A 26893-nucleotide genomic window follows, 5' to 3' on the forward strand; every position below is an offset into this window, starting at 1 on the left:
GCTCCATCACTATACCTGTGTGCATCTGCCATGATGATCATGGACTAAAACTCTAAAACTGTAAGCAAGCCACCCCCAAATTAAATGCTTTCTTTTCTCCATTTAATGATGAATGGTGATACATGCCTTTAATCCCAGCACCTGAGAGGCCAAAGCAAGTGAATTTCTGAGTTCGAGGCCAGCCTGGTCTACTTAGTGAGTTCCAGGACAGCCAGGGATACACAGAGAGAAACCCTGTCTTGAAACAAATACTTTCTTTTATGAGTTGTCTTGGTCATGGTGTCTCTTCACAGCAATATAACAGTAATCAAGACAAAAACAGTAACAGGATATTGTATGTGCTTATTTTATTATACATATAGATAACAATTTATAATATTTTCACAAATCAGTAGACTATAAGGAAAACTTTTGCTCACTTCCTATCAGAAATGTAGATTAGATTTATATTGATGGTAAGATCATAACATTCTAAAATCAAAAGTTAAGGTTAACCCATGTAATTATTGCATATATGTCTTCATCAGAAGTAAATCAATGAGAAGTAACTTCAGAATTCTATTTTATTTTGTGATATATGTTAACGTCTCCAAAGAGTTGAATTGCTGTGTTCAACCAGTATAAATGTGTCATGCCCCTGGCATCTGCTGGCTTCTTCCTCTTCAGTTATCAAAATCAGCATCTCTCAGAATGTTTACATTCTCCCATATGTAAATGCAAATCTGCTTTGTTACAAGAGTAAAAAATTGTGTTCAAGAAAATCGCCATGACTTAAGAAAATTCATTTCTTAGAGGTGAGAGCTTATTTTAGGTTAATAGATTTTTCTTAATGAAATGTTTATTTATGGGTCTCAAAACTCATGAGCATGGATCTTATAAGGAAATAACTACTCGGTTTATTTTCTGCACCTTTTTATATACCCTGTGCTACCTGACCCTTCAATTAGAAATAAATGATATAAATTATTAGTGGGATTATAGGTTGTTATTTTAAACATATAAAGGTTTGTTAATACACTGAAAAACCCAAGAACACCTGATTTTATTTTCTAAGCATTTAAAGGACAACCATACTCTATACATATGTACATTCTTCTGATAACAGTATGAACAGCAGATATAACATTATAATACCACAAATAACAGTATAAACAACAGATTTGCCAAAGAACTAATGAATTCAAACACTAAGAAGAGAATCTGTGTAAGCAGTGATGTTCATTCATTCATGTCATTCACTTCTTCACAGAAATATGCCATTTCAGTGTGTGTGTGTGTGTGTGTGTGTGTGTGTGTGTGTGTGTGTGTGTGTGTCTGCCTGACTGCCTGACTGTCTGACTGCCTGTCTGCCTATGTATATGCAAGTGGAGGTCAGGGACAACTTCAGATGTTGTTTTTCAGGCACCAACCACCTTATTATTAAGACAGAATCTTTCATTGGCCCAAACCTCAGCAGGTAGGCTAGGCTATCAGGCCAGGGAGCCCCAGAGGTCTTCCATCTCTGCCTCCCCAATACTACAATTACAAGCACTTGCCACCATGACAGTTTTTTAAAACCATGGATTATAGGGATCAAACTCAAATCCTCATACTTGCAAAGCAAACACTTCATTGACTGAAGTATCTCTCTATTCACCTTTTCCATTATTTGTAATGGAATTTTTTATATTTGATTATGTATACTGAGACAAACTTTCTACAATGAATAAACATCCTTTAAATATCTATAAACAACGGATAGACTTTACATTATAAAATGCCTGTTCCATACACTGAAGGGTATAGGTGCTATATGTACATTATATTCTTTTAAATAGTAGTTATAATGTGTGTTCTGAAAGGGTAGCTTTCCCATAAAAATGAGGTACTCTTAATAGTTAGAAGGCATATGTTTTTAAAGTCTTGTTTCAGTGTGGTTGGTTGGTTTTTTTTTTTTTTAATTTGGATAAAGTACAGATGATCAGGCAAGAGAGGTGACTCAGTCAGTACAGTGCCTGCCATGTAAGCACACTGCCACTTGAGAGATGGCTCATCAGTGCAGAGCACTTGTTCTTGCAAAGGACCACAGCTGGGTTCCCAGAACCTGTATGGCAGCTCACAGCTGTCTGTAACTCCAGTTTCAAAGGATCTGACACCCTCCTCTATCCTCCACGGGTCCCAAATGCATGCATGTGGGACACATACAAGCAGACAAGCACCTATACACATAAAATTAAATTAGGTTTTAACCCATCCCCCAGAACCCAGATACAAACAAGAAAGATGAATATTTGTCTCTAACCCCAGTACTAGGGAAGGCAAGAGTGACAGGAACAAGAGGATCTCTGGGACTTGCTGTCCAGTCAGACTGGTCATCCGGTGAGCTCCGGGTTCTAGACAGACCCTGTCTCAAAACACAAGAGAGTGCTGGGAGGAGATATCTAATATAACCTCTAGCCTATGCATAACGTATGAAAATAATAATGACAATGGTAATAACACCAGTGAATGACTGTCTACAATCCTGGGCATAATGAACAGTTTAAGATGCTTTAATGCTTTGTGTTATAAAGTGAGATCATGCTGCGGTACACCTGACACATTTTAGAATAACAGCATATTATATAAGTCAAAGGTACTTTTCTTTATGGAGGTTTTCTAGTTCGGGAATGTACTTAAAACTATGAGACACAATGGACAGTGTGGTCAGTGGCGCACACCTTTAACCTCAGCACTTGGGAGGCAGAGGCGGGCAGATTTCTGAGTTCAAGGTCAGCCTGGCCTACAGTGTGAGTTCCAGGACATCCAAGTCTATACGGAGAAACCCTGTCTTAAAAAATAAAAATAAAAAACTAATAAAAATCTGTCTTAAAAAATAAAAATAAGACATGCTACATGACTATTAAAATCAACATGTTGTTTATTGACCAGCAAAGAATGTCAGTTAAAAACACTTACATGAACTGGATATTAAAGCACACACCTTTAATCCCAGCACTCTGGAAGCACTCTGAGTACAGAGCCAGCCTGGTTGGTCTACAAAGTGAGTTCCAGGGCAGTCAGTATTATGTCTCCACCCCGCCCTCAATATGTTTAAATGGTTATACAGTAAACTGGGAACCATGGAAAATCAACATTAATATCTTTTTTTCATATAGGGATTCATGTCTCACCTCTCAAATTCACATAACTTACCATTGTTAATCTGTGTTAATTTGGGGAAAAAAAAACAATACAACTGTAATGCAGCGATAAACAACACTATTTGTAAATTGCTTTATTTGCTTCATACATGAATATGAGTTTTTATCAATCTCCATTCTTCCCCTTCTAATCCCTCTCCTAATCCTCCCACTTTTTCCACTTAACTTCGTGTGATTTTTTTTAAAAAAATAAATAAATAACTCCACTGAGTCCATTTATTACTGACTGTAGTGCACATGGATACAGAGTAATCTACTGGGGGAATGGGTAGCCTCCCGAGCCCACATCCCTGTAGAAAACCATCCTCTTGCAGTCACTCCTCAGATAAGGAGGAGATTTCTTGAGCTCCTCCTCATCCACAGCAGTATTTTGTCAGCTTGGACTCATGCAAGTCTCGGTCGGGCACGCCGTCTTAGATGCTGTGAGTTCATACAGCAATACTTATTTGTTACAGATGTTTACTCTCTCTGGCTATGACAATCTTTATCTATCCTTTACTGAGCGTTGAAGGAAGGGGATCAAGTCATGTCCCACTTGTAGCTGAACATGCCACTGTCTCTCATTCTCTGCATGTTGACCACTTATGGCTTTCTGTGTTATTCACTGTCTACTACAAAAAGCAATTTCTCTGATGAAGAATGAAAGATGCAGAGAAAGAGAGAGAGAGAGAGAGAGAGAGAGAGAGAGAGAGAGAGAGAGAGAGGGAGAGAGAGAGTTAAGGAGCAGTTTATTACTATGTCTATATCAGTACTATATGCTACTACTATATTAGCAGAATAATAGTACTAATTGCCAATGACTTTAGCCAGTCATGGAGTTTGGGCTCAGTTCATGATACCAGGAATGAGCTCTGTTTTGTGGGCAGGCTTTAAATCCAAGAAGGAAGTGACTGGTTACTCCTGTAACATTCATGCCACTATTGCAACAGTGATCTTACCAGGGCAGTTGTTATTGTAGCTCACAAGGTTCATAGCTGTTGGAGGCTGATAATGACTTTTCTCCCTTGGAAGTGTGCCTAGAACCTTCTGGCACTGTCGCCTTACAGCTGCACAGTAGGGATGAAACATCCAGGTAGGTACCAGCTTGATTTTGCCATGACCTGTGATCAAGTATGTGGTATCTTCAGCAGTATAGTCTTACCCTCAAGTTCTGGTAAAAAAATTTTTTTTGGTTTTTTTGAGACAGGGTTTCTCTGTATAGCCCTGGCTGTCCTGNAACTCACTTTGTAGATGAGGCTGGTCTCGAACTCAGAAATCCGCCTACCTCTGCCTCCCGAGTGCTGGGATTAAAGGCGTGTGCCACCACAGCCAGCTCTGGTAAATTCATTTTTAAATCATATTTATAGATACTTAAAGACAGGAAAACAGAATCTCTTGCTTCTTACTATACAGTTTTAGGAAAACTATCAAGCCTTTTTGGTTAGTTGTTGGGAGGAAGATGAGATGGAAAGAGATAATGTGATGATGGCAAGTTCTAGACCAACTTGACTCTGTATCAAGTTCTAGTTCAGGATAGCCTGAACTATATAATGAGACTCCATTCTCTCTCTCTCTCTCTCTCTCTCTCTCTCTCTCTCTCTCTCTCTCTCTCTCTCTCTCTCTCATGTGTGTGTGTTTTAAAGTGAAACAGAATTTTAAAAAAAAACTAAGAGCAATGGGATTTAGAGCTTTTATGAGTTAAAGGGGAATAAAATGAAATTTTACAGCACCTACCAAACTTGTACTTCAAGAATATTTGTGATATTTCTTCTGCAATCACCAGCAGTTTCATTAATTCACTTGCACACTTTTCAAATATATATTTACCCCACTGGGCAGAGCCTGAGCCTAGGAGTCTTCAGAGCATACCTACACAGTGACACACTTCCTCCAACAAGGCCAAACCTACTCTAATAAGGCCACGCCTCCAAATAGTGCCACGCCCTATGGTGAAGCATTGAAACACTTGAGTCTATGGGGGCTGAACCTATTCAAACCACCACAGCCGGGAATTTACCTGTGAGTGACCTGACAGATCAAGAACAGACTTGTAGTCAGAAGTTGACCTGTATATTGGGATTCAAAATGATCGATGAGAAGCTGTTAAACTTTTATGTATAAGTGGGCTGATCAAGACTATTAACTAAAACTCACTAGCATTATCAGAAATATCACCATGCTGGAAATCATCAAACTGGACCTAATTTGGCCCACCTTAAATGAATGTAGATGTCAGTCCATTGCTATTACACTGACTGTCTTAATTACTTTTCTGTTGCTGTGAAGAGACTCTATATGACCAAGGCAACTTACAGAGGAATGAGTTTATTTGGGCTAACAGTTTCAGAGGGTGAGTCCATGACCATAATGGTGGGAAACATGGCAAGAGACAGGCAGGCAGGCTAGGTGCTGGTACAGTAGCTGAGAACTTACATGCTGAGACAACAACCTTGAGGCAGAGAGAGAGCCAACTGAGAATGGCCTGGACTTTTGAAGCCCAACCCTAGTGATACACCTCCAACAAGGCCACACCTCCTGCAAGGCCACACTTTCTAATCCTTTCTAAACAGTTCTATCAACTCCAAAGCATTCAAACATGAGCCTATGAGGTTACTCTCATTCAAACCACCACACACTGCCTCAGCCCACACTACACTTCACTTTCTTCAAAAGGAGAACCCAGATGGCAGATGTTACTAGTATGGAAAGTGCCCCTGGTCAGAGAAAGGCACTCCTGCCATTATCTGCTCTTCACCACTGTGGACAAAGGGCATGCCACCTAGACGCTGCAGCACCCAGATCAGGGAATTATGGCAGATGAAAATGATAACCTTCCCCAAGAGTGAAGGTTAATGCCCCAGATGAGATCATCGCGGGCGAGATTACCAATTCCTTTACCAATGCTGATAAGGCAGTTGAATGACAGCTCAAGTGAACAGTAAAGAGGGAAACTCCACACTGATGGTTAGTTGGCCTTTGAAGAAATGGAGAGCTACATAGTTGGGCTACAAGCAAGTGATGGCGGAAGTCACACTGTGCATTGCAAAACAATAATGGGGAAATTTTGTGCTGAATAAAAGGAAAATTCCACTTACAATATAGGTCAAGATTCAAAACACATATATAAGTAGGGAACAAGTGAAGCCTTAGGCCAGGAACAGATTCCAGGGTATAGTGTCATTATCACAGCAGTGGACAAAGGAAATCTGTCCCATTCTTCAAGCGCAAACTTCATTCTGTAAATCTCAGACATCAGTGTCAACACTCAGTTTTCCACCAGGCCTCCTATATGGTTCATATAACTGAGAACAATCCCCTTCTAGACCCCCCACGATGCTAAGAAGTCCTTCAGATCCTGATTTGGGGCCTATCAGTCATGTAGCCTACTGAATCTTGGCCAGTGACCTAGAGCTAAAGTCATTATTCTATATGTTCCAAGTGGACTTTGTACAACCTTAAGTAGCTGTAGTCTTTCAAGCTGACACTGAAGTCCCACATTCAGGATTCTCCAGCCTCAATTTCAAGGTGGGCATGTGCATGCTGGTGGGCCATCTCAGTGACAGCACCCAACATAGGCTTTCCCCTATGCTAGTAAATCTCTTCTACATAATACTGCCAACCACAGAGATCCTGGTTATCTAATCATCAAAGTAGTGTTGATAGATACAAACTCTGAAGACAATGGGAACTCAGCCATATGGGAGTCTACAGCATAGGACTGCTCATAGAAAATGTACTGGGCATACTTTGAGAAACAAGATAAAGTCCATCACCACCTCTGACTGTAATGAAGATCAGCTACCTCGTTAGGTCTCTGCTACACTACATGTAATCTTTGCAGATAGCTTGCAAGAGGTACTTCTGGGCCTTAGTGATTATCCACTCCTCTTTGACCCCTAGGCAAGCTCCGGGTTTATCTGATGGCCATCTTGACCTTGATCTTTTTGCTCTTTCTCATTGCCATTATTGTAGCTATTGCCCTATCTCTGTGACACTTCTATAGGCTCAACACTGGAGTCTGTTTTGAGTCTGATCTCTGCTCCAAGGCTCTGTAGGAGGTTTTCCCTTTCCCCAACTGAGACAGGGGAATTCCACCTTATTCCTCCAATAGCTTAACTGTCTAATGTTCTTTAGATACTGAGATTAATTTCCTCAGTACAAAGCCCAAACATGTTCTACTACAAGGTCTATGTGTTGAACCCTTTGGGGCTGAAAGCACCAGTCCATAAAGACAACCCAAACATGACCTCGATTCAATAAACTTGCAAGCAGTTCCTTAAAAATCCTTCCCATGTGTAGTTAGGAGAGAACTCATTAACCGAGGGATGAAATACTGCAGACTAAGTACTACTTGACTCTGTTGTGTTTTATTAATTTTTCTTGGCATGGTGCATGCCCTTTGTATTTGTGTTGTAATTGCTGTTCTGTAGAAACTCTCCTGATGGCCTCAGGTTTTTGTTAATTCTAACTCAATACAACCGAAAACATCTCGATGAAGTCATATGCCACACTGTTATTATCATACATTATCTACCTCCTTTATAGTGCTTAGGTTTCTGACACCTAAACAAGGTTATAGTCCTGCCTTGGTGACTATTCTATGTAAAGACACCACGACTATATCAGCACTTATGAAGAAAAGCATTTAGTTGGGGCTTGCTTACAATTTTAGAGGTTTAATCTGTTGTCCTAATGGCAGGGAACATGGTGGCACACAGACATGATACTAAAGTTGTAGCTGAGGAGTCTACCTCTGGATCCACAGGCAACAAGAAGAGACAGGCTCTGAGACTGGCTTGGGGTTTTGAAACTCCAAAGCCCATGCCTAGTGGCATACTTCCTTCTACCTCACTACACCCACTACAATAATGCCACACCTCTTAAGCCTTCCAAATAGTTCTACTCCCTAAGAAATCAAATGTATGAACCTATAGTGGGCCATTCTTATTCACACCACCACAATGCCTAAACCCAGACATCACTTCCTGAATTTAACACAACTCCATAAAATTAGGTGATCCACTTACCTTGAGTAAAATCACAAATATCCCATGCACAACACAATAAATAAATGTATTAAAATGTCTTATGCAGCATGGAAGACAAATGCAATAATACATCCTGTTTTGCAACCCAGAAGGCATTGCTCAGTATGAGTTTTGATACACACCAAAAGGAAGGTGGCACACAAAGCAACTCAGGGGGATGATGGGACGAGGACATGGATGGCGAGGCTTGTCTGGAGCATAAGGTCTGAGTGGAAGATATCTGTGAATAGATGTTTGTTTCAACGCAGCACTGGCATGTCCTACATGCAGATTAGTATTCTGAGAGCAATAGGAATGGGTATGGTCTGGATTTGTTCATAATAGATGTGGAGTGTCAGCACATGAGAGGCGGATCTGCCTTAAAAGGCGAGTTGTTTGAAGAAGTTGTCAGAAATCCTCTGGTGGAGAATATTTTAGTGGGGGTGATGATGTGTCTTTGACTCAAGGAAAGAGAAAAGAATTATGAACGGATAACACAACTGGATTAATCATCTTTCTTTGAGGAAGGGCTATTTTCAGAAATCTTAAATTTGGCTTAGCTTGATGGACAGTGAAGGAATCACACATGGAATTCCTTAGATAAAAGTGGATTGACGTTACAATAAAAAGTTGTACGCACCCTAGACATTTCCACTTCCTTTAACATTTTTTAAAAGCATACACAAATGTAGCTGATGTTACAATAATTCTGTAAATGTTAATAGGAACCGATAATGACATGTAAAAATGGCAATTCTTCTGCTTACTTACACTGGAGTAGATTCATTCAGAATGTGTTTGTGACTATCAGTGACATTACTGAAAATGGGCAAATGCAGGTGAGGATTCAAGAGTTCCTCAGAAAAATGTGATACCATTCCTGTTATGCAGGATTGAAAAAGATATTTCCACAAAAATGAGTGAGAATTCTTCAGGGAACACCTAAGGCCATTTGAAATTGGACATAGTATTCTTGTTTCAGTTCATCTCTGAAATATAAATGTCATAATTGCAAATTTAACAGAAAAAAAAATCCTCTACCAGTTTCACAAAACGAGTGCAGTATGAAATTAAGACTCTAAGTGTCGCTGTTCCCTAACCCGAGCAAGAAAATCAATGGGAACAAGGTTGTGTCATGGTAAAATATCAAACCTATGCAAAAAAAAAAAAATCCTATTCTGAACTGGCTCTCAACTGGTCTGTGTTCGTTTAAGGACCTTGACCTCTAATTCTGTGGATTACCAAGTGGGCTGGGGCTGTTCTTCCCACCAGCAATCGCTGGGAAGTATTTAACAAGCCAGTCATGGCGGCTCTGCAGAGGCGCCCGCCCTGCTGCAAGTTGCTCCTGCTTCTCAATCTCCTGTGGTGGTTGTGGGGCTCAGAAGCTGGGCAGCTCCGCTACTCTATTCCCGAGGAAGTGGAGAAAGGCTCCTTCGTGGGCAGCATCGCTAAAGACCTGGGGCTGCAGCCCCGCGAGCTGGCAGAGCGCGGGATTCGCATCATCTCCAGAGGTAGGTCGCAGCTTTTCTCCCTAAACCAGCGAAGCGGCAGCTTGGTCACCGCGGGCAGGATAGACCGGGAGGAGCTGTGCGCCCAGAGCGCGTCCTGTCTTGTGAGCTTTAACATCCTTATAGAAGATAAATTAAATCTTTATCCTGTGGAAGTAGAAATAGTGGACATTAATGACAATGCACCCAGATTCTTAAAGGAAGAAATGGAATTGAAGATTCTTGAAAATGCAGCTCTATCCTCTCATTTTCTACTAATGGGTGTCTATGACCCCGATGTGGGAGTGAACTCCATTCAGGGCTTCAAGCTCAGCGGTAGTAGTCACTTCTCAGTACATGTGCAAAGCCAAGACAATGGGCCCAAATACCCGGAGCTGGTGTTGGAGCACAGCCTGGACAGGGAAGAGGAAGCAGTTCACCACTTGGTCCTTGTTGCCATGGATGGTGGTGACCCTGTCCGAACAGGCATGGCGCGAATTCTAGTAACTGTCATAGATGTGAACGACAATGCTCCAGTATTTACTCAGCCTATCTATCGTGTGAGTGTCCCTGAAAACCTGCCTGTGGGTACACGCGTGTTAACAGTTAACGCCACCGATCAGGATGAAGGAGTCCATGCAGAAATAACATATTCCTTTGTGAGGATCACAGAAGAAATCTCGCGGATTTTCTGCTTAGATCCTTTAACTGGGGAAATTTCCACTTCCGAAACTCTAGACTATGAGGATTCAAGATTTTATGAGCTGGATGTTGAAGCCCGAGATCAATCAGATCTTCAAGACCGAGCAAAAGTTTTAATAACCATCTTGGACATGAACGACAATGCACCGGAAGTGGTTGTTACATCTGGTAGCAGAGCAATTGCTGAAAACGCACCTCCGGGGACCGTAATTGCTCTTTTTCAAGTCTATGATAAAGACTCTGAACGGAATGGCCTGGTAATATGCTCCATCTCAGAAAGTCTCCCATTTAAATTGGAAGAATCATTAGACAATTATTTTCGGTTAGTGACAAATATGGAACTAGATCGGGAACAGGTATCTTCTTATAACATCACTGTGACAGCCACTGACAGAGGAACACCACCTCTGTCAACAAAGATATTTATTTCCTTAGATGTGGCAGACATTAATGACAACCCACCTGTTTTTTCCCGTTCATCCTACTCTGTCTATGTCTCTGAGAATAACCCTAAGGGCGTCTCCATCTTCTCTTTGAATGCAGTGGACCCTGACAGTGAAGAAAATGCAGAAATTATTTACTCTCTGGCCAAAGAGACCCTTCAGGGAACACCTCTATTCTCCTTCCTCTCCATCAACTCCATCACTGGTGTCCTGTATGCACTGTGTTCCTTTGACTATGAGCAGTTTAGAGAACTGAATCTACTGGTGACAGCCAGTGACAGAGGGAAACCCCCACTTAGCAGCAATGTGTCACTTAACCTGTTTGTGCTGGACCAGAATGACAATGTACCTGAGATCCTGTACCCTGTTCTCCCCACCGATGGTTCTACTGGTGTGGAGCTGGCTCCCCGCTCTGCAGAGCCTGGATATCTAGTGACCAAAGTGGTGGCAGTGGACAAAGACTCAGGTCAGAATGCCTGGCTGTCCTACCGCCTAATCAAGGCCAGCGAGCCAGGGCTCTTCTCAGTGGGACTACACACAGGTGAGGTCCGCACAGCAAGGGTCCTGCTGGACAGAGATGCTCTCAAGCAGAGCCTGGTGGTGGCTGTGCAGGACCATGGCCAGCCGCCTCTCTCATCTACTGTTACGCTTACTGTGGCTGTGGCCAGCAGCATTCCTGACATCCTGGCTGACTTGGGCAGCCTTGACCTTCCACACAAGTCTGAGGATTCAAGCCTTACAATCTACCTGGTGGTGGCGGTGGTCACTGTTTCGTGCATCTTCTTTGCTTTTGTCACGGGGCTGCTGGTGCTCAGGCTGTGGCACTGGCACAAGTCAAGATTGCTGAAAGCCACAAGGAAAGGTGTGTCAAATATGTCCACTTCACATTTCGTGGGTATTGACGGGGTGCAGGCTTTTCTACAGACCTATTCCCATGAGGTTTCCCTCACAGCAGACTCAAGGAAGAGCCATCTGATCTTCCCCCAGCCCAACTATGCCCACACACTCATCAGTCAGGAAGGCTGTGAGAAAAATGAGCCTTTATTGATACAGGAAGACTCGGCTTTTTGCAAAGAGGAAGACTCTCTTGATCAGGTAAGGTTATTGCTCTTAATTTAAAAAAAAAAAAAAAACAGGACATTGTAAATGTTCAAATGTTCTCTTTAATTGGTGATGAAGTACATTTTCTTTTACAATGAATCGTATCTGCCATCGTTTGCATATAAAATGTCACACGGAGATCCAAGGCTTGGTCTCCAATAAAAGTAATCAGAGGCCGGGCAGTGGTGCATGGCTTTAATCCCAGCACTCTGGAGGCAGAGGCAGGCAGATCTCTGAGAGTTTGAGACCAGCCTGATCTACAGATTGAGTTCCAGGACAGCCAGTGCTACACAGGAAAACTGAAAAACTGTCTTGGGGGGTGGGGGAGGTGATCAAAGGAAAGCTTTTGGAAAGGTATTATAATGTAAGGATTCTGATCTTGTCAAAGGATTGATCCATTGATGGGTTCATAATTGGATGGGCTATTGGGAAGTGATGAAAGTGGGTACCAGTAGAAAAGAAAGTTGATTGCTTGAAGACACAACCTTGGAGGGTATATATTATCCGGGGACTAGGGCTTTATTGTTGACATGTGGCACGTGGTGACAGCCTTGTCCTACCACGTGTTTCTACTGTGATGTGCACCCTCATTGCAAGCTACCAGCAACAGAGTCAGGGTACCACAAACAGAACCTCTGAACCGATGACTCAGAACAAACTTTTCTCCTTTTCAAGTTGATTTGGCTAAGACGTTTTTTGTCACACCAATGAAAACTCTAAGGTTTTCCTGGGTCTCTTGGATTTCATAGGGAAAAAAATCTTGTTCCATACTGTAAATTTGTTTAGCTGCTTTTTCTGTACCTTTGATTTTGTACATCTTATTTCCAAGGGATTTTTTTTCTATTCTAGGACAGTTAGGCAATTTCTATTCTAAGCTGAAAAAAAAATGGAATTAAAGCCATTACTATGCACAATTAAGATTTTAGTTTTCTATTTTTTCCTCAATATTACGTAATAATTGCAGGTGTCTTCCAAAATGGTGAAAATTCACATGCGAGTTATTCTCTCTCTCTCTCTCTCTCTCTCTCTCTCTCTCTCTCTCTCTCTCTCTCCCTCCCTCCCTCCCTCCCCAGGGTCTCTCATATTCCAAGCTGGCCTCACTTAACTCTTAACTGACCTAGAATTTCTGATCCTCCTGCCTCTGCCTCAAGGACTTTGTGCACACTAGGCAAGCACTCTACCAACTATTCTTCCAGTTCTTAGTAAACGTTATATGCACATCGTGAGGGATTTTTTTTCTTCTCATATTTGCCTTCTTCCTGCCCTACTTGGTGAGAGTTAGCTTTCTGTTCCAGAATCTTTTTGTGACCTTTATCTAATCTTGGCTTGGTGATAAACCACTTGCTGGACTAAGTGTCCAATGGACCATTGAGCCATTATCTTTTTCCTTCTGTACGTGTCCAGGATAGATGACATTTAAAGCTGGGTTGCTTCATCAATCGACCATCCTTTGTAGTGTCATCCTTTCACAAGGACACAAATCCAATATAACACATGTGTCTTGATTCTTTGGAAAGAGAAAAATACATAACCTTCCAAATGTTCAAAAGTGAGTTGTTTGTGGTTCTTGCTTCGGTCAGGGGTCATAAACGGACTGAACTTCATTCCAACGATAGCAGCGAAACAGTCCGTTTTACTTCTTATAGATTTAATCACTGGTGCCCATGAAAGGGACTGCCTAAATTTTTATTAAAAATCTTCACTTGAAAAAATCCCTAAATAATATACTTAGCACCAATTGTCATTCATTTGAGCCAGTGAAAATCTCTATGGTCTTCCAATTGATATTAAAATTTGTGAACCTTGCCTTATCTATCTCACACAATTCTAGGAAGATGAAATAAAACAGCAACTTTGTGAAATCTTTTTTCAACAATGAAGTAATATAGTGAACAAAGGCTTGAAATGGTTTGATAACATCACTATTATTTCAATTGTTGTATTGTTTAATGGATTACAATGGCATATGTGCATTTGGTACTTGATAGCATTAATGATGAAAATGAGTTTTAATATAAAATCACTTACAGGAAATAGCTATAAAAATACAGAAAGACTGGTGAATTGGAGGATGAAGGCTTAACAGGGTTCAAGTGAAATTTTACATAATTTAGCATTTAAAGAAAATAAGTTTCTGTCATATAGGAACTCGATACTTAATACATAGGAACTCTATATCTTAAGTGTTTGAATGAAATGAGGATTATCTTTTCAAAGAATTGGTTTTATTCTTCATGACCGAAGATACAAATAATGTTACAGATTACCAATCAGAAAATGGTGAAATCTTTAGTTGTCAGAGGAATTACAAGAAAGATACTCTGAATGACATGGGAAAGATTTCAATTGGCTCTCCTCAAAAGTAGGCCGATGATGACTACATAGGTGTAGTGGTGCACATCTTTTTTTTTTAAGCTTTCTATTGATTCTTTGTAAGTTTCACATCATGCACTCCAGTCCCACTCATCCTCCTGTGCCCTCACATCCGGCCTTTGCCCTTGCAACCCTCCCCCACCAAAAAACCCACAAGCAAACAAAAGCATAGAAAACATCTCATCATGGAATCTGTCTTATCCCACAGTATATCCCTATGTCTTCACTTGCAAATGTCCGTTGCAATGCGTCATTGGTCAGGTTTGAGATCTCTAGCTTCGTGACACCATCAATATTGGATCCTCACTAGGACCTCCTCTCTGTTATTTTGTTGTTGCCCCGTGTTGTAGAGATCCTTCAGCTTTGTATAAGCAGGACCGACCCTTTTGCCTATCCCAACTGTTTGCAGGCAATATGTATTAGAGGGTGGACCAACTCAAAACCCTGGATCTAGGCCTAGCTAGTAGCTGAGCTAGTAGCGCTCTGGATCTTCCTTATCTGGGTGGTGTACATCTTAATTGCAGAACCCAGAAGACTGAAGCAAGAGAATCATAAGTCTGAAGCCAGACTGTGCTACATAGTGAGAAGCACCTCAAAGGGGGAAAGAGTAGAATTAATAGCCAAGGAATTAATAAAGTCATGAAGATTCAATAATTTGCTGAGCTGTTAAATAATTGAATTTTTCCCAGTCCTAAGTTGGAAGATTCAATAATCTGGCAATAGAGTGGGCTGATTATTTACACACCTGAGTTTGAAATGCTCACGTAATAAAAACCTAGTTTAGAACACATGTTGGAAATGTATGAGTCTCTCCTTTGTAACCTAATGTTGACAGTAATAATAAAGATAAATTGGGAGGCTGAAGATACAGTATTTGCCAACTATGCACAAAACCCTGTGTCAGTCTTCAGCGCTACAAAAACAAATAATAATGAGCTTGCCTTGTATATCTGAAGCCGTTTGTTCAAACATCACCACAACAAACGAAAGAAGGAAGGAAGGAAGGAAGGAAGGAAGGAAGGAAGGAAGGAAGGAAGGAAGGAAGGAGGAAAACAGGGAAAGAAGGGGTAGAGAGAAGAGAAAGAGAAAAGAAAATGGACAAGAAAAGAAGGGAACAACAAAGAGAAAAAAAGACTATTAAATCCTTCTTTTAGAGAAGATTTTGTTATGTAGCACAGTGTAGAATAGAACTGCATGTGTGGCCCAGACTGGATTTAAACTCATGGTCTTCCTGCCTCCACCTCCCAAATGCTAGACTACCATCATGCCTAACTAGTTTATGCTTTAAATAATAAGATAGGAGTAATCATGTTTTTTCCAAGCTGATACTATGCCATTTGTATTTCTATAGTTGTGGAAGTGTTTATTTCCAACCTTAAGTTTTCAAATCTGATCCACTTGAACAGTGTTGATATGATTCTTTGATTTTATTTTAACATTAATTTTAAACATCCTATAGCCTATGTTTTAGTTATGTGAATTAAATGGCTTCCTACACAGATATAGCTATTGTTTTATAAGCTCTGAGAGAATATACTATTTTCATATGTCATTAATTTTGAGTGATTTTTAAACTACATCTTGAATATACATCAGCATTGTGAAAGCTAGCTAACTGGGTTTCGTGGTATATGACTAGTTTCTAGACTGTCACATGAGTTTCCTGTGACCATATAATTTGAACAAATGAAACATTTACTATAGAAAGCCTATAGAACTTACCAACTATTAAACATATGAAAATCATGAGCTAAAGGAAACTTTTTGACCAACTTTTTATGGTAATACAAATAATTAGTACCAAGCTAAGCTGTCAGGGAGTTTGATTCTACACTGGATTTTGAATCGTCATGGAAACAAATCTTCAAGATCACCTGGCTGTTTCATCAGCTGCTAATCAAACGCCATCACAGTGACAGTTGTCAAAGGGAAGAATAAGCTAGCAGAGATAGTCAGTGTAAATACCTACATTTTTTATAAGAAATAAACTAAACAGAACTCCAAATAAATGATTCATCAACAGAAAATGTTACAGAGAATGCAAAATAATGCATAGGAATATATTTGCAGTAGAGTTTTACAATAGAGATTTAAATAACTTTTACATGTTTGCCTGACAAGGCTTAATTTTCTCTAATTAAAATGTGAATTTGTGCTCAAGAACATAACCTCAGCGTTGCTTCCTGAAAGATATTTTTTAAATGTATTTTGGTTTATCAGCTAGTCAATACCTTAAAATGTATCTTTAAAGTATATCTGTGGGGTCTGGGATGAAGAAATTTAAGCAAACAGAAATTTGAAGAATTAAACATCTTTCTGCAAAAATCAGTTTATTTTGCTTCAAGATGGTGCAGTAACTTAGTAAGGACTCTGCGCGCCGCTGTTCACCAACCATGAGATGGTGGTGGCGGAGCTGAGACAGAACCACCGAGTTTACAGCACAAAGAGAGGACAGACTGAGACAAGCAAGCCCTCCACCAAGCTGCATCAAACTAAAGCGAATGGCTGGATTCCCGGCTTCCCTTCCGCACACTGGGGTCCTGAAGGACACAACTAGGTTCTGAGGCACCTTCCAAGACCTCTCAGGGTGTGAGCGAGATCCGCAGGGCAGCAATGGCGCCTGGACAGAGAGGCTGGGGCTCGCACTACAGAGGATTTGTGCTGCTCTCCATTCTCCTGGGGACGCGGTGGGAAGCCTGGGCAGGACAGATTCTTTACTCCGTGTCTGAAGAGACAGACAAGGGATCTTTTGTGGGAAATATCACCAAGGATCTGGGACTGCAGCCTCGGGAACTGGCGGAGCGCAGGGTCCGCATCATCACCAAAGGTAAGACCCAGCTTTTCTCTCTGAACCCGCGGAGCGGCAGCCTGGTCACCGCGGGCAGGATAGACCGGGAGGAGCTGTGCGCTCAGAGCCCGCGATGTCTCGTGAGCTTTAACATCTTGATAGAAGACAAAATGAATCTTTACCCTATAGAGGTGGAAATAATGGATGTTAATGACAACGCTCCCAGATTCTTAACAGAAGAAATAAACATAAAAATTATGGAGAATGCAGCTCCTGGGGTGCGGTTTCCACTAAAGGAAGCTACAGATTCAGACGTGGGCAAGAACTCCCTCCAGAGATACCAGCTCAGCCCCAATCACCACTTCTCCCTGGTTGTGCAAAGTGGAGACGATGGCACCAAGTACCCAGAACTGGTGCTGGAGAAGGCTCTTGATCGGGAAGAAGAGGGGCTTCACCATCTGGTCCTCACAGCCTATGATGGCGGGGACCCGCTCCGATCTGGCACCACCAGCATCCTCGTGACAGTGGTGGATGTGAATGATCACACGCCAGTCTTCTCTCTGCCTCTGTATCAAGCGACAGTCCCTGAGAACGTGCCAGTAGGCACAAGACTTCTCACCGTAAATGCTATCGACTTGGATGAGGGAGTCTATGGGGAAGTGACTTATTCTTTCTGGAAAATAACTCCAGAACTTCTACAAATATTCCATCTGAGCTCCCTGACAGGAGAACTGTCGACTCTAAAAGCTCTGGATTATGAGGAATCCAGCTTCTATGAACTGGAAGTTCAGGCTCAAGATGGTGCTGGCAGTCTGACGAAGGCAAAAGTACTGATCACAGTTTTGGATGTGAATGACAATGCCCCAGAAGTGACTGTCACATCTGTGAGCAGCCCAGTCCCTGAAGACACACCACCTGGGACAGTGATTGCTCTCTTCTACCTCCAAGACAAAGATTCGGGGAAGAATGGTGAGGTGACCTGTTCTTTGCCAGAAAACCTGCCTTTTAAGTTAGAGCGGTCAATTGATAATTATTACAGGTTGGTCACAGCACGAAACCTGGACCGGGAAAAGATGTCTGTGTACAACATCACACTGAAGGCCACAGATGGTGGAATCCCTCTCCTGTCCACCGAAACTCGCATGTCCATTCACGTGTCAGACACCAACGACAACCCACCCACCTTTTCCGACTCCTCTTACTCCATCTACGTCCCTGAGAACAATCCCAGAGGAGCCTCCATCTTCTCGGTGACTGCACAAGACCCTGACAGTGACAAGAATGCCCAAGTCACTTACTCTTTAGCAGAAGACACCATCCAGGGGGTACTGGTGTCATCCTACGTCTCCATCAACTCTGACACAGGTATCCTATATGCACTTGGATCCTTCGACTATGAGCAGTTTCGGGATCTACAACTTCGAGTGACTGCTCGTGACAGTGGGGACCCGCCTCTCAGCAGTAATGTGTCACTGAAACTCTTTGTGCTGGACAAGAATGATAACGCCCCTGAGATCCTGTACCCTGCCCTGCCCACTGATGGCTCCACAGGGGTGGAGCTGGCTCCCCGCTCTGCAGAACCTGGATACCTAGTGACCAAGGTGGTAGCTGTGGACAAAGACTCAGGCCCAAATGCTTGGCTGTCCTACCGCCTGCTTAAAGCCAGCGAGCCAGGGCTTTTCTCAGTAGGGCTACACACCGGTGAGGTGCGCACAGCAAGGGCCCTGCTGGACAGGGATGCACTGAAACAGAGCCTCGTGGTGGCTGTGCAGGACCATGGCCAACCCCCACTCTCAGCCACTGTGACACTCACTGTGGCTGTGGCCAACAGCATTCCTGATGTCCTAGCAGACCTGGGTAGCATTAGGACCCCCAGTGAACCTGATGATTCAGATATCACCCTCTACCTGGTGGTGGCAGTGGCCACTGTTTCCTGTGTTTTCCTTGTCTTTGTCACTGTGTTATTGGCTCTCAGGCTGTGGCGTTGGCACAAATCACACATGCTACAGGCTTCTTCAGGTGGTGGCCTAGAAGATGTGCCTGCCTCACACTTTGTAGGTTTGGACGGTGTCCAGGCTTTCCTACAAACATATTCCCATGAGGTTTCACTCACTGCAGACTCTGGAAAGAGCCACTTTATCTTCCCTCAGCCCAATTACGTGGATACACTTATCAGCCAAGATAGCTGTGAGAAAAGTGATTCTTTGTTAACATCCATAGATTTTCAAGAATGTAAGGGTGAAGCCCCAAGCTCCCAGGTGAGTTAATATCTTTACCTTTTCTGTGTGCCTGTGTGTGCCGTGCTCTTATGATGCCAGGTTTTTTCTTCTATTGTTTTGGGAGGGTCTCTTATTTAAACCCAGAGCTGGCCTATTTGCTCCAGGATGCCCCATCTCCATCTCTTGTGCTGTGGGCTCACAGGTGGATCACCACACATACTTGGTACTTATACAAGTTTTGGGGATCCAAACGGTGACTCTCACACTTCCAAGTCTATCCATTTATCCATGAACCATCTCCAAAGGCCCTTTTCCTTTATCTTCATTTCCACAAGAACTATAGTGTGCATGAAATGTCTCTATCAGTTTACAAAATCAAGAACTTGAAAAATGTAGATTTAAAAACTTTTAAGTGGTGCAGTAAAGTTTACCAGTTTATTTCAGTGGTTGTACTTTAGCAAGAAGCACATAGGTTGTGATATCTTTTAATTAAACAGTGTGGCTTAATTAAATTTTACAAGAAAGTAAATGGATAGGCTAAGACGATTTTGTCCTGTCTACTTAATTTCCACTTAAGTTTCTTAACTCACATATTCTCTAAGTGAAAATGAATTGTTGAGTCTTTCCCTTCATTAAGAGTGGAGCATTCCTTAGCCACCCTCCTGCGTTTCTCCTTAGAATTCAAATCTATTTAAAAAAAAAAAAAAGCCTTAGTGATCTTTTCAATCTGAAGCCTTTCTCTGTTGTGCTCTCTTTTGTAACTCAGCTTAGTAGACTTTAAAAGCATGAATAGTTGTTCAGCTATTTAAAGCATAGTAATCCACTAAAGTTGGGTTGCTCATAGAATCTTAGATATTTATACTTCAAGGATGAAGTCTGTCCAGCACATGTTCAACTCTCAATACTCATGAGAAAAATGCAGGTATGGTGGTGTATTTTTAATCCTAGCCCTGGGGAGGCAGAGACACCAGTTTATGGGATGAGTCTGGCTAGCCCTAGTTTAACTGGTCAAACCCCAAGTGCCAGTGAGAGACCCTGACTCAAAAAGATAAGGTGATGCCTCTTGAATAACAGTGCCTGATATTTACCACTGGCCTACACACACACACACACACACACACACACACACACACTCACACACACACACCAAACCAAAGGATGAAAACTTGTCAAGTATCAATAAAAATCTATATTAAAAAAACCAGACATGGTATCTAATACCACACTAAAATTAATTGGTCAAAATGGGTTCAATATGTCAAATAATATGTTTCCAAGGCAGGTGTGGTGGTTTTGCTTCTTGTTGCAACAACACTCAGGAGAGGGAAACAAGAACTTTGGGCCAGCCTTTTCCATCTCAAACCCCAGTATCTTTTCAAGTGTTATAACCCTATTTGAGAAATAGACAATTGCATGTCTTCACACACAGCTCCAATGTATTTATTCTTTTGGTGGCATTCCACTTGAAACGTCTGTGTCCTCCCGGAGGAGGGGGGGGGGGGGGGTAAGGGGTGACACTGGAAAGAAGGTTCTAGGAAATAACCACCTCATGCTCGCAAACCCCAGGCCAGTGTTCACTTTCATTTACCCATTCTTCTGGGAGGGGGAAAGATTAGAAATAACTAAGTTTGTAGAAGGACTTCCTCCATATTCTTTCAGAGTGCCCTTGTACTACACTGATCTATAAGAAGAGCATGATAAGGTGATAGTGACCACTGGGACTTTCTGAATGCTAATTAAAAGGGTTTGTTACAATGTAACGCTGTAGTTTGCCAATGGACAAGCATTTAGTAGCACAAGAGAATAGTTTTACTCCTGTAGTATTCCAGTGTATAGTCACTTAAGAAGAGGGCACTATTAAATTTTGTGGGGGAAGGCACACTTGTATAAACAGAGTGTCTAGACATAATGAGAAGGAACTGCCCTAATCAATACTTATTAGATTCTCAAATGCATTTTTTAAAAAAAGAGGAGATGTCAGGACTAAGCCGAGGGAGCTATTGAAAGCAAGCCTTCCAGGGAGGTTTTCCTCCAATCCTGAGGTTGTTGTGAAGTATAAAGAAAGTGCAAAGGGAACGACCAGTCCATGAACTTTAGTCCCTTTGTGTCGAAAGGTCAAATCATGTTCCCTTGGTGATTTGAGTGCTGATGTTATAGTTTATAGTGAGAATAGCTGTAATGAGAAATGGGTGGTCTAACTTCAGCCAGCATCATTTCTTTACCTGTGATAGTGGAGTGAGAATCAGATAATATTACTGTTAGGCAATTTCTCAGAGTATTTTTGGAAAATAAAGTGACTTGGATGATAAGTGTGAATTGCGGCTTTGAAAAGACACATTTCCTCGAGGTGATGGGGGCACAACTTTAATCCCAGCACTTGAGAGGCAGAGGCAGGCGGAGCTCTGTGATTCAAGGGCAGCCTGGTCTACGTACTTCCAGGATAGCCAAGCTATGTAATAGACCCTATTTCAAAAAAAGAGAAAGAGATGAAAAGAAAAAAAGAAAGAGGAGGAGGGAAGGAGGAGGAGGAGTAAGGGAAGGAGGAGGAGGGGAGAGGAAGGAGTAAAAGAAGAAGAAGAAGAAGAAGAAGAAGAAGAAGAAGAAGAAGAACCTTAAAATGATATAAAATGTTTGCGATAAAACAGAAGGAAACGTATCGCACTATATCGATGCTCAATAAATATGCAATATTATTGCTCTGAGATTCTACCAGCCTAGAAAGTGTTACAGTCATGTATGGCTCACCATTTGTGTATTAAAAATTAAAGCACGCTTATGTCAACAGATATTATGCCTCTGGCGACATAATCCTTGAAATTTGTGATAAAAGGCATTTCTGACAATACAATTTTGAACGTTATTCAGTGTATGGAAATTTGTGGTTTAAAACCTCAAATTTGCTATTTGAGCCTTTGCTAGGCTGCAGTTTCCTACTGCAGACTCTGGGCGCCGCTGTTGGCCAGACTGGAGATTCTGGAAGACCTCTTCTCGCGCAGCCGCAGAGTGCTTTCCAAGGCTTCCTTTCTCAGCCTTCTTTACACCGCTTCTTTCCGAGCAAAAGAAGAATCGTTTCATGGACTAGATCTGATACCAAAGTCCGATTGGAGCCCGGAATATCCACACCACGCAGCTTCTTTGTAACCCGGCGTCTCCAGGCTGGTGAGCAAGCAAAGGGGAGCAAGAAAGATGCGGGAGGGAGCTGCTGAGAGAGGCCGGGGACAGAGGCGGCCAATGTTCCTTCCCTTCCTGCTGCCTTTGTTCTGCCCCGCGCTCTCTGAGCAGATCCGCTACTCCATCCCCGAGGAAATGCCCACCGGCTCGGTAGTGGGGAACCTCGCCAAGGACCTGGGCTTCAGTGTCCAGGAGTTACCGACGCGAAAGCTACGTATCAGTTCTGAGAAGCCTTACTTCAGTGTGAGCTCAGAGAGCGGAGAGTTGCTAGTGAGCAGCAGGCTGGACAGGGAGCAGATATGCGGGAAGAAGCTGGTGTGTGCTCTGGAATTTGAGGCTGTTGCTGAAAATCCACTGAACTTTTATCACTTGAGTGTGGAGCTGGAGGACATTAATGACCACACGCCAAAATTCGCGCACACTTCCTTTGAATTGCAAATAAGTGAGTCCTCAAAACCAGGGACAAGATTTATCTTAGGATCCGCCCATGATGCAGATATCGGAACCAATTCTCTGCAGAATTACCAGCTTAGTCCCAATGATCATTTTTCACTGGTGAATAAAGAGAAATCAGACGGTAGTAAGTACCCTGAAATGATATTAAAGACAGCTCTAGACCGGGAAAAGCAGAAATTCTACCACTTGACCCTGACTGCTTTGGACTTTGGGCATCCACCCCTCAACAGCACTGCACAGATACAGGTCGTAGTGACCGATGCCAATGATAACCCTCCAGTGTTCAGCCAAGACATATACAGGGTGAGCCTTCCAGAAAACGTGTACCCAGGAACCACCGTGCTTCGAGTGGTGGCCACAGACCAAGACGAGGGTGTCAACTCCGAGATCACATTCTCTTTCAGTGAAGCTGGCCAGGTTACCCAATTTAACCTTGATTCTAATACCGGAGAAATTACTACTCTGCATACATTAGATTTCGAAGAAGTCAAAGAATACTCCCTTGTTTTGGAAGCAAAGGACGGTGGGGGGATGATTGCGCAATGTACGGTGGAAATAGAAGTCCTAGATGAGAACGACAATGTCCCTGAAGTGTTATTCCAATCTCTACCTGATCTCGTAATGGAGGATGCTGAGCCAGGGACATACATCGCTCTGCTTAAAACCCGTGACAAAGATTCTGGACGCAATGGAGAAGTTATCTGTAAATTAGAAGGCGGTGCTCCGTTTAAAATACTCACTTCTTCAGGAAACACGTATAAACTAGTGACGGATGGAGTTCTAGATCGTGAGCAGAACCCGGAATACAACATTACTATCAGAGCTACTGACAAGGGTGACCCGCCTCTCTCTTCCAGCTCAAGTGTCACCTTGCGTATAGGCGATGTGAACGATAACGCTCCAGTTTTCACGAAGGTTTCATACCTGGTCCATGTTGCAGAAAACAATCCGCCTGGAGCCTCCGTCGCTCAAGTCAGCGCCTCAGACCCGGATTTGGGGGCCAATGGCCAGGTTTCCTATTACATCATAGCCAGCGACCTGGAGCCTGAATCCTTGTGGTCCTACGTGACCATAAACGCGCAAAGCGGAGTGTTGTTCGCACAGCGCGCCTTCGACCACGAACAACTGCGTTCCTTCCAGCTGACACTGCAGGCGCGCGACCAGGGATCGCCCTCGCTCAGCGCCAACGTGAGCATGCGCGTGCTGGTGGGTGACCGCAACGACAACGCGCCACGCGTGCTGTACCCCGCACTCGAGCCCGATGGCTCTGCGCTCTTCGACATGGTGCCGCGCGTTGCCGAGCCCGGATACCTGGTCACCAAGGTGGTGGCGGTGGACGCAGACTCAGGACACAATGCCTGGCTGTCCTACCACGTGCTGCAGGCCAGTGACCCTGGGCTCTTCAGCCTGGGACTGCGCACAGGCGAGGTGCGCACAGCGCGTGCCCTGGGAGACAGGGACTCAGCGCGGCAGCGCCTTCTGGTCGCTGTGCGTGATGGTGGACAGCCACCGCTCTCGGCTACAGCCACGCTGCACCTGATCTTTGCTGACAGCCTACAGGAGGTCCTGCCAGACCTCAGCGATGACCCTTTGCCCCCGGACCCTCAATCCGAGCTACAGTTCTACTTGGTGGTGGCCTTGGCCTTGATTTCTGTGCTTTTCCTCCTGGCTGTGATTCTAGCCATTGCACTTCGACTACGACACTCCTCCAGCAGGAAGGCATGGGGCTGCTTTCAGTCGGAAGTGGTGGTTCCCCCCAACTACAGTGAGGGGACTTTGCCGTATTCCTACAATCTGTGTGCTGCAGAGTTTAACTCCCTAACATGTAATGATCAGTTGAAATCAGGACAAGATCTACTATTTGCAGATTCAGCGGGGGCCTTGTTTCCACTTTGTAATTCCAATGAGTCAACCTCCCATCAGGTAAGTTTCCTTCAAGCATAATGTACTCCTTTCTATTAGTTCTTCATATTCTCAGGAAATACATACTTTTCAGATAGAGCTCGTTCTTAAGAAAGTTACAATGAAAAGTTAATGGCATGGCTAAGTGCCTAAGAGCACCTACCTGCCTAGTATGTTGATTCAGTCCCTAAGAAAAGTTTTAGTGGATTAAAAAGTGCTTGCGGGAGCTGGAGAGAGACTCAGCCATTAAGAGCACTGGCTGCTCTTCCAGAGGACTCAGGTTTGATTCCCAGCACCCACTGCTGACAATTGTCTGTAACTCCTGTTCCAAGGGATCTGATGCCCTCTTCTGGCCTCCGAGGGCATCAGACACCCACAGTGCACAGGCATGCAGACAAAACACCTATACCCATTTAATAAATCTGAGCCGTGACTATACAATTCCTCAAAAAATAGATAGAGTAAGAGCACTTGCAGAGCACTTTCAAGCCTTACAGGTGTAACACACCAACCTCAGATTTGCAGCCAGTGCTCTTAGCCTATGGTGTGAAAATGTGCGGTGTTGATTCTCCTTAAAATGTAATGAGCTTTCGCCATGAATGTTTGTAGTAACTTGAACATACTATGAATATAAAAGCAGTCACTGAGCTGGGTGTGGAGTGTGGTGGCTTACATCTTTACTTCCAGCACTGAGGAAGCAGAAGCAGGTGGGTCTCTGACTTTGAGGCCAGCCTTGTCTACAGAATGAGTTCCAAGATGGCTGCCAGGGCTACACAGATTTACCCTGTCTTGTAAAAACAAAACCAATAATTCAAATAATTGTTAAATCCAAAAACACACTAACAATAGATATTTTCTACTGATTTAGCTATTATAGCTTCTATAATTTTTTGGTTTTTATTATTATTTCCTTCCCCCCACAACGACTCCCAGAATAAGATCCCTTAAGCTCAGATTTATACCCATGGCCCTTTATAATTTTATACAATATATACTGTGTAATCAGTTACTTAAAAGAAGGTTCAGTATTCATCAGGAGATCAAAAGGCTTGATAATACATGTGTGTAATGTCAGCATTTGGGAGATAGAGGCAAGGTCAGCCCAGGCTATATGAGACCCTTTCTAAACAAACAACCAAAAGCCCAGAAGGTCAAAAGCAGATTGTTGTTCCTTGAAGCATAGGTTTTTGAGACTTTAACTGTACAGAGGTTCATACAATAGGCCCCACCACTGAAGAAGAGATGAAAAATGCCTTCCCTCTGTTTCTCCCTGAAACACTCCAATATATAATTTTTAAAATTAGCAGTAGTAGCTGTTCAGTGGTGGTTCACACCTTTAATCCTAGCACTTGGGAGCCAAAGGTAGGCAGATCTCTGAGTTTGAGTGTGGCCTGGACTTTGAATGTTTGGGGTTTAGGTTTTTTTTTTTTTCCTTTCATCTTTTCCAAGGATATAACTCATGTCACAAGGCTTAGGAAGCAAGTGTCTCTGTCTGCTGAGCCATCTGAATGGACACTAGCATCCATCTTTTCTTTGTGTTCCTAAATTAAAATATGTAGAGGTCTTCTACAAATTAGACTACCTCTAGGTAGAAATAGTCTTGAAGTTTTCAAATTTTTAGACAAACTAGCCAATCTGCTGTGCAAATAAAAATTATTAATACATACAAAAGGCCATACTACATTGTGTCACTCTCTGGGCAGTCTGCATCACCTGCTTCAGTTACTGACGACTTCAAACTATTGATACCATTTCCATGGTGGCTTTAATATTTGTCTTTTTATAATAATTATATATGTTCCTCACTTTTTGTTGTTCTGTGGATGAAAGTTATAGTAGTAGGGCTAACCATGTGTGTGTTTGTATCTGTGTGTGTGTCTCACTTAAACACTCATCTAGTTTAAAGTGCAATTATTGACAGGCTTGGTAGTGCACACTTTAATCCCAGTACCAGGATGTACCAGCCTGATCTACCTAGTGAGTTCCAGGACAGACAGACACACACACACACCTCCTCTCTCCTCTCTCCTCTCTCCTCTCTCCTCTCTCCTCTCTCCTCTCTC

General features: G+C 42.7%; 1 protein-coding gene across 10 annotated transcripts in view; it reads left to right on the forward strand.

Moving 5' to 3' along the window:
- The window catches only part of LOC110284891 (protocadherin gamma-A4), a 182533-nt gene that overhangs the window by 35223 nt on the left and 120417 nt on the right, over positions 1-26893 (forward strand). The window contains exons 1-2 of one of the 10 annotated variants that reach the window (XM_029472232.1): positions 5595-11915; positions 16624-16893. The exons of 6 other annotated variants lie outside the window; for them this stretch is intronic. In XM_029472232.1, the coding sequence (XP_029328092.1) occupies positions 9492-11915; positions 16624-16656 (2457 nt within the window). In that variant the 5' untranslated portion in view covers positions 5595-9491 and the 3' untranslated portion in view covers positions 16657-16893. Of the gene's footprint in view, positions 1-5594; positions 11916-16623; positions 19341-22134; positions 24852-26893 lie in introns of those variants that run through there. 3 more of the 10 variants (XM_021150866.2, XM_021150861.2, XM_021150880.2) reach the window with 3 other exon arrangements.

The sequence above is a fragment of the Mus caroli genome, chromosome 18 (assembly GCF_900094665.2).
Source record: "Mus caroli chromosome 18, CAROLI_EIJ_v1.1, whole genome shotgun sequence".
In the NCBI taxonomy this organism is placed as follows: domain Eukaryota; kingdom Metazoa; phylum Chordata; class Mammalia; order Rodentia; family Muridae; genus Mus; species Mus caroli.